This window comes from Triticum aestivum, chromosome 6D (assembly GCF_018294505.1).
Source record: "Triticum aestivum cultivar Chinese Spring chromosome 6D, IWGSC CS RefSeq v2.1, whole genome shotgun sequence".
In the NCBI taxonomy this organism is placed as follows: domain Eukaryota; kingdom Viridiplantae; phylum Streptophyta; class Magnoliopsida; order Poales; family Poaceae; genus Triticum; species Triticum aestivum.
Window position 1 is genome coordinate 271,212,648 of NC_057811.1, and position 12,043 is coordinate 271,224,690.

General features: G+C 44.8%; 2 protein-coding genes across 2 annotated transcripts; one reads left to right on the forward strand and one right to left on the reverse strand.

Moving 5' to 3' along the window:
* The first annotated feature begins 488 nt into the window (after window positions 1-488).
* On the forward strand, window positions 489-7,214 carry LOC123144625 (UDP-N-acetylglucosamine transporter ROCK1). The gene is made up of 7 exons (XM_044563829.1): window positions 489-908; window positions 3,825-3,873; window positions 3,946-4,172; window positions 5,225-5,423; window positions 5,494-5,637; window positions 6,603-6,677; window positions 6,767-7,214. The coding sequence occupies exons 1-7, from the start codon at window positions 784-786 to the stop codon at window positions 6,929-6,931; spliced, it is 984 nt and encodes a 327-aa protein (XP_044419764.1). The 5' UTR covers window positions 489-783; the 3' UTR covers window positions 6,932-7,214.
* A 567-nt stretch (window positions 7,215-7,781) lies between these two features.
* On the reverse strand, window positions 7,782-11,683 carry LOC123144624 (cryptochrome-1). The gene is made up of 5 exons (XM_044563828.1): window positions 10,882-11,683; window positions 10,000-10,215; window positions 9,202-9,911; window positions 8,261-9,095; window positions 7,782-8,106 (listed from the first exon to the last, which is right to left on the reverse strand). Exons 1-4 carry the CDS (start codon window positions 11,228-11,230, stop codon window positions 8,274-8,276), a joined length of 2,097 nt encoding a protein of 698 aa, XP_044419763.1. The 5' UTR covers window positions 11,231-11,683; the 3' UTR covers window positions 7,782-8,106; window positions 8,261-8,273.
* Between the last annotated feature and the right edge of the window lie 360 nt (window positions 11,684-12,043).

A 12,043-nucleotide genomic window follows, 5' to 3' on the forward strand; every position in this document is an offset into this window, starting at 1 on the left:
TGACTCGCGCTAAGAAGAGGGGAATTCATATCGTCATGGAGCAGCGCGACATCTCGAAGAGCGATGGGGCGGCTATGGCAAGGTTCGTCGCGGAAAGTCCGCACCTCGTGCAAGCGGTGTACGATTTTCTGAGTGTAACGCAACAAGCCAGCGAAGGAGGACAAGGCTGGCCCCTCATCAAGGGTGATCAAGGGTTGAGTCGGACAACGAGGTTCAGCACAACGAGGATGACGACATTGACCAGGACAATCTTAATGGCGAGTAGTTGTCCGTGGTTTAAGTTTGCAGGTTTGTAATCGAATTATGTTAAGTCTGCATTTTTAAAACTTTGAGTATTTGAATTGAATTTGCAATGATCAAATTATAGATTGGATGTCCCATTGTAGGGCTCCTTTTTAGGGCAGCTGTTGGAGTTGAAAATTTTATGATGCCCTGAAATTACTTTTTGACACATTAAATAGTTTTTCCAAATGCCTTATTCTAGAGCAGTCGTTTGGAGATGCTCTCGAGCAACCGAGCTGGTAAGAGGGGAGATTGACAAGTCCAGAAGTCCAGATCCCCAATTTCCCTCTCCCTCCAAATCCGACCTCGCTTCCGAATTCGCTTCTACCCCCTCCCCTGGTTTGCTAGGCTCCACCTCGCCTCGGCACCGCGTTTCTGTATCGACTCTACGCCGCATAGGCAGCGGCCAGCCATCGTCCTCCTCCAGTACCTAGAGTAACCCGCTGAAGTGGCAATCCAGCCGAACTTGTTTTCGATCGGAGCCGGGCACGGCGAGGGCGAATGGGTTCGGCTTCTAAGCCATCTCCGACGGCGGGCGCGCCTAGCCGGCGTAAGGTAGCGCTCTGCCTGACGCTCCTCACCCTGCAGTACGGCGCCCAGCCCCTAATCTCCAAGCGCTGCGTCGGGTACGCCGCGCACCTTCATATCACCTCGCCCTCAAAGTTACTCTCTCATCTCTAATGCTTGGCTACTCCGGCATCTATCGCTGTATGTCAGTCCCTTCGTGCTGTTCCCGTTCGATTTGGGGAATTTTCTGTGGTGGTGTTTGGGAAAATATTTGCCAACAACATGTACTAGGCTATAGAGTTGAGCAACAGGGTGTCGACTAGGTAATGATGAGAACGAATGACACCATCATCTTCATGGGTTCAACAGATTGGTATAACAGCCTAGCCTGGACTGGTTGGGTGGATGCAGATTGTTATGCGCTTGCGATAACTGATGGCTTTATGATTGTTTCAGGCTGCATCAGGTTAGCAGAATGCTCATTATGTTTAGGGTGTTATGCTACTTGAGTCTTGAGCGGATATATATGCCATCAGATTTTGTTATTTGGCACCTGACAGTGTCTGGGTAATACAATGTTTTTTTAGGGATTTGGTGATAAAATCATAATTAACTCAATAGTCCGATCTTATTCATGAAACAGTGATGTATGAGCTGTCTTTTCAGATGTTATCCTCTTCTATGAAATCATAAGCCTAGATGCACAGTTCGTAAGGGCAAACCCGTGGGCGTCAACTAGTCGTGGCTTTGCCTGCAGCGAGGTGCAGTGGGCTGGCCCAGTCCGGGGCTTTCCTGCGCGCGTCCGCATCTGTTCGTTTGTTTTTTTCCTCTTACTTTCTGCTGTGGTTTTTGTCTTAGTGTTTTTCTTTTCCTTTTTCTGTTTTGGTTCTTATTTATTTCTTTTCCTTTTTGTTCTAATTTTTTTCGTTTTTTCCCTTCTGTTTTTTTCCTGGTTTGGTTTTTTACTTTTAATTTTTTGCGTTGTTTTCCTTTTTGATAGTTTTCTACGCTATTAACATTTTTTAATATATGTACTGTGAACTTTTTCCTAATGTACATCAAACTTTTATTTAATATACGATGAACATCTTTTAATGCAAACCAAACTTTTCTTTTAATGTAGGATGAACTATTTTTTAATGTATGTTGAACATCATCTACAAAGAGCAAACACCAAGGAGATATCTCATGGTGTATGCTCTTTTTGGATGATGTGGTGCTAGTCGATGATAGTCGGACAGGGGTTATAGAAAGTTAAGAGCTATGGAGACAAACTTTGGAATCAGAAGGTTTTAAGCTTAGTAGAACTAAAGTTGAGTACATGAGGTGCGGTTTCTGTACTACTAGGGATGAGGAGGAGGAGGAGGTTAGCTTTGATGGGTAGGTGCCTAGGTGGTACCTCAGAAGGACACCTTTTGATATTTGGGGTCGATGCCGCAGAAGGATGGTAATATCAATGAAGATGTGAGTCACGAATCAAAGCCGGATCGATGAAGTGGTGCCAAGCTTCTGGTGTTCAATGTGACAAGAGAGTGCCACAAAAGCTAAAAGAGAACTTCTATAGGACGGCGATTCGACCCGCAATTATGGCGCTGAGTGTTGGCCGATTAAAAGGTGACATGTTCAACAGTTAGGTGTAGCGGAGATGCGCATGTTGAGATGGATGTGTGGCCACACAAGAAAGGATCGGATCGATGATATACATGATAGAGTTGGGGTAGTACCGATTGAAAAGAAGCTTGTCCAGCATCGTCTGAGACGGTTTGGGCATATTCAACGTAGGCCTCCAGAAGCTCCAGTGCATAGTGGATGGTTAAAGCGTGCTGATAATGTCAAGAAAGGTCAGGGTAGACCAAACTTTGGCATGGAGGAGTCCGTACGAAGAGATCTGAAGGACCGAAATATCACCAAAGAACTAGCCATGGACAGGGGTGTGTGGAAGTTAGCTATTCACGTGCTAGAACCATGAGTTGGTTTCGAGATCTTATGGGTTTCAGCTCTAGCCTACCCCAACTTGTTTGGGACTAAAGGCTTTGTTGTTGTTGTAGTTGAACATTTTTTTATATACAGTGAACTTCTTTTAGTGTATGGTGAACATTTTTTAATACAAACTAAACATTTTTTAATAGATGCTGAACATTTTTTTAATACACATGAAACTTTTTTAAAACACACCGAACATTTTTTGAAAAAAGCCCGAAAGAAAACCGAAGAGAAAAACATCCAACAGCCAGTTTTTCCAAAAAAGGGAAAACAAAAAACAAAAATACGGTCAAGTGTGCTTGCTAGATGGGGCCGGCCCATTTGCGCTCCCTTCAGGTTTCGCCTGTGCTTTTTGATGTCGTCTATGGGGGTCGATCAGGAAGTCTCGTTCATAAGTGCTTGAATAGGAAAATTTCTTGATCCTGGTGACTACCTGGGAAAAGATTCTATGCCCGAAATACTTAGAATTTCTTTGAATGCCTGAATTAAAACAGACAATCCCTGTCAATAATTACCCAGAAGTCAATCAAAACTCGGTATTTAATGTTTAAAGTTTGACAAAAAAGAACCTTTGAGAAGAAAACTAGTTCCCACTGGCTGATGATCTGAAACCAGTACTACCTGTGGTCAGTGATTTTTTAAACAAGCAGTTTTTAACACTTTGTCTCAGTCAATCAAATTGCCAGACATGTTTTCTTAACAATTGATGAATCAGATGGACACATAGTTAGTTAATATTTAATAATTTAATATTTATGTAAAACTGCATCAGTTGAGTTCTTGCCAGATCCCTCAGTCACTATGGTGCCAGAAATGGCTTTGTTGGCAATTGATGAATCAATGGACACATACTCTGTTTGTTAATGATGTAATACTCTTGTAAAACAGCACTAGTTAACAGTTAAGTTTTGGGCATTGCCCTTTAACAATTCCTTAGAGCCAGGTTGTGTATTTCATGACCTTGGACCGTGGATTTCCTTCTACTAACGAAATAGTCGAACAAAGTACTATCTGGATGTGCTTAACCCATTTTGTTGCTTATATTGCTGCAGGCAAGGAGTCATAGTGACTTCATTAGTTCTTGCAATTGAATTATTAAAGGTATGATAATAATTATATAACCTAGATTGTTCTTTACCGTGACATTCTGTCATTCTGTATACATGTGTACAGGTTATATGTGCGGTCATTTTATTGGTGGCAGAGGGTAGTCTGAAGGCGCAATTCAGTAATTGGAGTCTTGTTGGATCACTGACTGCATCAGGACTTCCTGCTGCCATCTATGCACTTCAGAATAGCCTGTTGCAGATATCATACAAGAATTTGGATTCCCTGACCTTTTCAATCCTTAACCAGACCAAGCTATTATTCACAGCATTCTTCACATATCTTATTTTGGGGTATGCTGATTACCCTATTTGAATTACATACTGTTAAGTCTTGACAAGTGACAACATTGAAGATCCTGTGATGCATTAACCATGAAAATGTAGGCATAGCAATACTTTGGACTTTCTGAATGAATAGTATTCGATTTGTAATGTCATCACGCTGCACGAACAACCACTTCTTGCTTATTTTGGTAACTGTAGCTTGATGCTATTAAGTTTGATTTGTCTTGAGCATAGCTCCATGGAAAGGCAGCATCGCAAATTTAACACGCCATACTGTTAAGCCTTCAAGTATTTTTTTATGGTAACAATCTATGAAACTATGACCACTGCTTTAGGTATAGAATTTAAACCGGAACGTAGGTGATGATCCGGATACCTGTGTGAACATTGGATATATTTTTGAATGGACCATGACGCTATTTCAACAGATGAAATCAAGCCAGCAAAAAAGAAAGACATAATCATGCCTGAAGAAATATTGGCCTTCAGCTGTAAATTATCTCAAGGATTTTGACAAACTGCCTGTAATTGGTGGTGGGGTTATAAAGTGAAAATTCTCAGAAGGTGTTTTATCCTCAACCCTGGGTAATATAGGGTTAGTGCGGCAATGGATCCAATTTATTTTATAGGACCATTGGTATTTGGGCTGATTTATTTATGCCCATTTCTGTGTTGCTATTGTGTAGTACTCCTTGAGAAAGGATGAAATAAGCAGACTTGACCTCCCTGCTATTTGTCAGAATTCTGATTCGGCTGATTCCTTGATTAATGCTTGTGTTTCATATATTTAAGGAGTTGCCTCTTTCTTTATAGAAGTGAGTGTACTGTCTTTTGTGTTCCACGTATCACATTGGTTTGATCCATGTGGGGCAGAACAAATCTTGGCAATTTGTTTTACGGGCGAATAAACGTGTGTAATTGCGTTCTCTTAATAACGTGTTGGCGGGTGCTTAGTAGTACCCTCGGTATCATTGCTTTTCTATTCACTCTGCAGATAGATATCTATCTGGAGTGATTTCATACTCATTTGGTTGATTTCGTTTGGGGTCATTTTGCAGGCAAAAACAATCACCCAAACAAATTTTAGCATTAGCCCTCTTAATCACCGCGGCTGTCCTTTTAAGCATTGGGGAGAGTAGCAGGAAAGGTGCAAGTGGTGGTAGCTCTGATTATGTCTTACTCTATGGAGTCATTCCTGTTACTGTTGCATCTGTGTTGTCTGGTTTGGCCTCTTCGTTATGTCAGTGGGCATCTCAGGTTAGACTCGTCATTCTACTTTCCAGGAAGGAGTTCATCGCCACCATTAACATTTTTTCAACAATTGCAGGTTAAAAAGCATACATCTTACATGATGACTATCGAGATGTCATTTATTGGGAGTATGTGCTTGTTAGCAAGTACCTTTCAGTCACCAGACGGAGAAGCCCTGAGAATATATGGTTTTTTCCATGAATGGACTTTATGGACAGTGGTGAGCTCTTTGTTATTTTGTTATGCCTTGTTTCCTCTTGCTGTTAGGTCAATTTGAGCAAAACAAAATCAGTACAATGCATTACAAACCCATAAGATCATAATCATAATATATTCTAGTTGCATAAATAAACCTGCACTGAGATGGCTAAGTAAAGTGCGACAGAACCTGACAGTACACCTGAACTAGTTCCTGCCTCCCTTTTTGATGAAGGCATGAAGTTATGTCCTCCCTTTTGGATTGTATTCTGACTTTGAACACTGTGCCAGTCATGATTTTTTTTAAATAATCCGTTATGGGATTGGCTAAGTATCAAAAACTTCATCTGCAATCTGTTTCCACTTTGCACCCAAAGGGATTTCAGTCTCTGCTACTGCCATTGTTTACGATGGTGGAAGAATATGGGTAACTACTTCAATAGAGATGACCAGATGGCACGACATAGGGCGTTGAGGAGTAGAAAATGTGTCAGGGAGCAAGGACATAATAGATTGTTAAACTACTACTAATATTGCTTGATTCCTAATTGATACATGCGGTGCCCCTTTTGTAGTCTTTAGAAATGGGCCATTGATTTGCGAGTCATATGGCCACTGCTTCCCTTTGTGATACTACAATCTTATGCTAATCATTTGAGGTAAAAGAGAAATCTTTGAACTGATTTAAAGAGCATCGCTAACATATCCAATACACACACTTTCATTTCAAATGATGATTTGGGCCATTCATGATCAGGAAGGACCATTGACTTCCCTTTGTGGTACAATTTCATGCTATTTACTTGAGTTAACTATATAGGAACACTTGGAAAAATCTTCGCAATAAGCAATAATTTAAAAGTGCATCTGTAATATATCCAAATGTACATAGTTTCAATTCAAAAGATGATTTGTGGAAAGTATGAAAAATGCTGTACGTTATATGAATCTTTAAACCTCAATAGTAATCTTCACTCATTTCCTCAGATACCAGTGTTAATGAATGCTGTCGGTGGGATTCTTGTTGGTCTTGTCACATCATATGCAGGAGGTATTAAAAAGGCAAGTGCTTGAACTACCACTAAATGGAATACACTTTCCTTTCATTTGGACCGAAAAATTGAACTATCCTTTTTTTCTTTTCTTATCAGGGTTTTGTGATTGTCTCGGCTCTCCTCGTAACTGCATTACTCCAGTTTATATTTGATGGGAAGCCGCCATCACTGCATTGCCTGGTGGCACTGCCGCTTGTTATGACAAGCATATTCATTTACCAGAAGTATCCGTACGTTGATAGTAAGAAGAAAGACAGATAAACATGCTCGTCAGAGAAAGGTTTTACTTAGCATCAACAACATAATACTGACTAGTATTTTATCCCACGGAAGTTGAAGTTGGTACTGAGAAAATGGGGCCATATTTGACCTGGAAGAGTGTGTATTCATGGAGCAATGTATCAACCATCTGTCGATCCCCACTGTGAACTGAATTATTACTAGCTTCACTAAACATGTAGTCGATTCCAGTTAATTTCATGTTGGTTGTATTGTCTTCTACTCTTGAGCTATTGTTGTGTGGGCCAAGCCTTTCCGAGTATTATATTTTGAGCTGTTGTGATTGTTTGAACTTTGATCATGAGGAGAGGAGGGAACATCATCTTCCATACTAATTGTAACAGAACACCACAATCCTTCTTGTATTCTGGCAACGTAGGGTAATATTTCTCGTTTCAATTTAGCACCGTCTTATGATGGTTCCATCATCATCGGACCAGATGAGTTGCTTGTCATTTTCTTGCTAACGTTCTCACTATGCCAGAACACAGTGGCAGATGTGCCCAATATGCTCCTGGTCCCAGCTAATGATAGGATTGTGGGGCCCTGCTCTGTCCACTTGTGTTAATTTTGATTGGATCGCGTCCCCCCTGTCGCTAGTACTATTTTGTAGCAGCTCCCAGTTACACCACTACCCGGTTTGATTGTAAGGCCATGAAGAAAGAAACGTATGGTCCTCTGATGTTCATCTATGCTGTCTCCGGTGAGGCTTGTGCAGTTTTGTTTTAACTTACTTTTGGCTTGTTCGTGTTTCAGATCGTTGTATCATTTCTATCAGTATACACTCTGCCAAAGGTTTGTTTCCGAGTCAAGCTATGTGGTGACTTCTTGGTTGGCAAAGATGGCAAGAACCAAAGGTGATGTACCATTACAGACATAACCTTTATCTGATAAACGGTGCACATCATTTTGACAACTAGCAATCTATACTATTACCACAGAAGTTCTACAAGTCTAGTTTTACATAACTTATTGCACCCATGAATGAAGCTGCATCACTTGGTTCTTCCTGCATACCAAGGCTATACGTCAATTAAACGGCGAACAGAAGGCAATATAATGTACATACGTCACTCTCCAACTCCCTACACAATTAAATTCGTTCATGCATCTGGGCAAAAGTTTTCCACTTGGCAGCCCGCTGTTGTTTCATCCAGCTTCAAAAAAACAAAATAAAATAAATGAGGCGTTAGTAAGCATGTACTAGAATGCTCTATTGATATAACGTACAAGTAAATCCTCAAAAAGAAAAAAAGATATAACGTACAAGTACATAGGAGTACTTGAGAAGCAAATTCTAGTTGGGTTTACCATGCATCTGAGGTCACGATGACTGGGAGAGCTGATTCCAATTCATCAACCTATGTGACTGCTGCGGGTGCCTGTCCAAATAACTCCTACTGGAAATGTCAGTTTCATCCGCAGCGTAGGGATCTGAATGGCCTGACGCAGCCGGAGGCGACCAGACGGGTACTACCCCACCTTCTCTCCCAGTCCAGCTGCTTGATGCCTCTGAAGTGGATGGTGCTATGCCGCCCTGCACACGGTGACGGTGTAGGGTATACTGCTGCTGCTGCTGGACGCCGTTGTATCTGGCAGCAGTGCCGTCGCTGACACCTTCATCCCTGACTTCCATCCGAGTCTGAGGCTGGAAATGCACCTGTGATGGCACCTCCGGCCTAGTCACTTCGCTTTCAAAAGCTGCGGAAAGTTCTGTTTCTGTTTCAGCTCTGACCAAGGAAGAGGTGATGCTAGGCACCATCTGATCTGCTCGTCTCCGGCCAGCCGTCGCTGGTGTGTGGATAGTGGCACGGTCCACTTCCATATGCTGCAGCTCTTGGGGGAAGGCAATGGGTGGCTCGTCTGAGGAGTCTCCCAGGCCTTCCTCCATTCCATTCTCTATCTCAGCACGAGAGGCTGCCTCAAGCTCCCACATCTCTGACAGGGCGTCCTGCAATCTGGACTTGGCTTCATCTAGCTCAACAATGGGGAGAGGGTAATTGGAACCTAGCTCAATTCCTGCAGCCCGCAGCACAGACTCGGGTGCATCCCAGGGGTGGTGTATCCATTCCGTTGGTAGCCTCGCCAGCTCCGGCAGCCATCGCCGGACGTACTCCCCGTATGGGTCGAACTTGTAGCCTTCAAACTGAGAAATGCAATACATACAAAAAATCAAATCAATCGAGAGTGCTAGCTAGCTATTTTGATTATCTTCATACTGTATCATATAGTATGACCCGAAGATGATGTACCTGCGGGTTGTCAATGCGGTCGAGCTCACGGCCATCAGGCAGAGACCCGGAGATGTACTGCCAGCCCAACGCGTCGCTCTCAAGGTCGGCGTCCAGCAAGGTGTCCCAGAAGTACTTCATCCCCCAGCGCCATGGCAGCTGGAGAACCTTGACGAAGAAGCTTGAGACGACGACACGTATGCGGTCATGCAGCCAGCCGGTGGCCCAAAGCTCCCTCATGCCGGCGTCGACAAGAGGGTAGCCGGTCCTACCCTGCCTCCAGACCTTGAAGTAGACCTCATTGACCACCCAGGGGAAGAACCTGAGATGAGCCAAGAGGGGCTTCTCGTGGCTGCATGGGTGGTTGAAGGCGAGGTACCTGGAGTACTCTCGCAGGCCGATGGAACGAAGGAAGAGGCTGCAGCCCTCCTCGCCGTCGCGGTTGCTCTCGTTGCTCCACGTTAGCTGCTTCATCCGTACCTGATGGAAGACCTTGCGGACGCTGAGCTCGCCAAAGTGCAGGTAGGGGGAGAGCAGTGAGGTGTTTGCACTGTCGGCCTTCTTGCGGTTCACGGAGTAGTCGATGAGCGGGCCGTTGATGAAGGCCGTGAAAGCCTTGTCGGCGTTCTGCCACCCCGGCGACCACGCGCGTGCGAGCAGCGCGTTGCTCCCCCTCTCCGACTCGTCTTCGAAGATGAGGTCGTCCGATGAGCAGCACCTCGACAAGTCACCTGTCGTTATTGTTGTATATAGGTCAGTAGTGATTGTTCCTCTTCCTCGAAAAGAGGAAGAAGAAGAAAAAAAAAGCAGTGCAGAGACCTGAATTGATCCTCTTGGGTGGCAGCATGGGCGCGGGGGGGTCGACCATACAGAGGCACTTGTTCCAGAAGGGCGTGAACATGGTGAAGGGGCAGCCGTGGTCGTCGAGGACCTCCCATGGCTCGTAGAGCAGGTCGGAGTTGAAGGACTGCACGGTGATGCCCTCGGCCCCCAGCACTTGCTTCACCCGGTGGTCCCGGACCAGCGACAGCGGGTCTACACGGCGGGCAGCAGAGCAGAGCAGACAGCGATTGGTGAGCAACACATGGCCATTTGTTTGTGTCAGCTCACACGATAAGGTGCTTGTTATCAAAAAGGAAAAAAAGTTTGTTTCTTTTCTTAAAACAACTAGTACTAGTAAGTTTTAATTAAACCGGACTAGTAGTAATAAATACTCCCTCCGTTCCAAAATAGATGACCCAACTTTGTACTAACTTTGTACTAAAGTTAGTACAAAGTTGGATCATCTATTTTGAAACGGAGGGAGTACTAGGTTGGTGGGTACAAGAACTTTTGGGAATTAAAGACTGAGTGTCCAGGGAGTAGTGTTTGATGCTAAACTTGGAGTTGTTTGACGTGTGGAGTACAGGTTAAGCTAGTATGAAATGAAATATCCATGAATATGATTGATTGGCACACACATTACACACGAGGGAGGGAGGGTACTGTTGATGCAAAGATTCCCCCCCTCCCCTCCCCTCCATTTTCTATTGGATCGTGTTCGAGTGGATCTAGTTCCTTTCTCCTTTTCTTTTTTTTTTCTTTTTCTAACTGAGAAGAGAAGAAATCTTAACCAAGTAGGAGTAGGAGTAACAGAGAGACCTAGAAAATAAATAAATAACCACAAGCAAGAGTGAGAGATGTAGGTAGGAGGAATCGAACCGTAGAGGTGGTTGAAGAAGAGATGGGTGGCGCCGGTGCTGCGGACGAGCTCCAGCAGCGCGGCGACGGTGTCGGTGGACCGCCGGGTGACCAGCCGGGTGGCGCCGAGCCGGCGCAGCGAGGCGTCCAGGTGCTTGAGGCTCTGGCTGAGCCACCACCGGGACACCCGCCCAGGGTAGTACGGCCCGTCCTCCTCCGGCGCCCACACGTACGCCGGCACCACCTCCCCGGCTGTTCGCGCCGCCGCCGCTAGGGCCGGGTTGTCCTCCACGCGCAAGTCCCGCCTGAACCACACCACCGTCCGCGTCCGCTCCCCGGCACCGCCGCTCATCGACGGCGACGCCGACATGACTAGGCACCAAGGCCTTTGTGCGACGACGAGCAGGTAGCTAATTACCCAAGGAAAAAGCTGGATAACGAGCAGCAGCTCAAGGAGCTGTCATGAAGCCAAGAGGCAACAACTTCTTGGCGCTCTGGTGAACAAGATTTGCTTGGATCGGCGAGGGTTTCCTGGAATCGTGGAAGAATGGAGAGTCGACTGGAACGCTTTCCTCAGGGCCGGTGCATGGGGAGTGATGTGGAGTAAATCTGACCGCCCCCTTTTTTCGTACAAAAAGATTTTCTCGCTGGGAGGTGGGATGGTGGTGTTCTTGCAGAGTTGCAGGGGTTTCTTAGTTTTGGTTGGGGAAGGAGAGCTGTGGTCCAATGGAGAGTCAGTGTGGTCTATGGATATTGGGATTGGTTGGTTGGCTTGGATTTGTTCTCAGCTTTTCCCTCTTGTCCGTTTATCCCCTCCGCTCTCTCCTCTCTCTATCTCACTCTCTGCTCCTCTTGGCCTTTCTCCTATCCCATAATATTCGCCTCCAATTTTTTCCATCTCCGTGGAAAGGAGCTCGATTCTGCGTCTTTCTTGTTCATGCGGACGTGTGGATGTGCTGGTACGTGTCTTGTTCATGTAAAATTGTGTGTTGTCACGTGTGTAGTTTATTACTGTACCCTCACTCCCAATCATGATGCATACATGTAACCAAACACCGAAGGGAAATTGTTTTCTCCATGCACGCAACCCATATGCAGGGAACTAAACAACACGCGTCTCACTCTCCCATGCAACCTCTAGAAATCGCTATTGGTAATCAAACAACCCCTTGGTAACCTTGTA

Coding starts and splice junctions, on each gene's coding strand:
- LOC123144625 (XM_044563829.1), top strand. CDS start 784: ATGGGTTCGGCTTCTAAGCCATCTCCGACGGCGGGCGCGCCTAGCCGG. Junction 909..3,824: donor ATCTCCAAGCGCTGCGTCGG/GTACGCCGCGCA, acceptor ATATTGCTGCAG/GCAAGGAGTCATAGTGACTT. Junction 5,424..5,493: donor TATGTCAGTGGGCATCTCAG/GTTAGACTCGTC, acceptor CAACAATTGCAG/GTTAAAAAGCATACATCTTA.
- LOC123144624 (XM_044563828.1), bottom strand. CDS start 11,230: ATGTCGGCGTCGCCGTCGATGAGCGGCGGTGCCGGGGAGCGGACGCGG. Junction 10,216..10,881: donor CTTCTTCAACCACCTCTACG/GTTCGATTCCTC, acceptor CCCGCCGTGTAG/ACCCGCTGTCGCTGGTCCGG. Junction 9,096..9,201: donor ACCGCATTGACAACCCGCAG/GTACATCATCTT, acceptor TGCATTTCTCAG/TTTGAAGGCTACAAGTTCGA.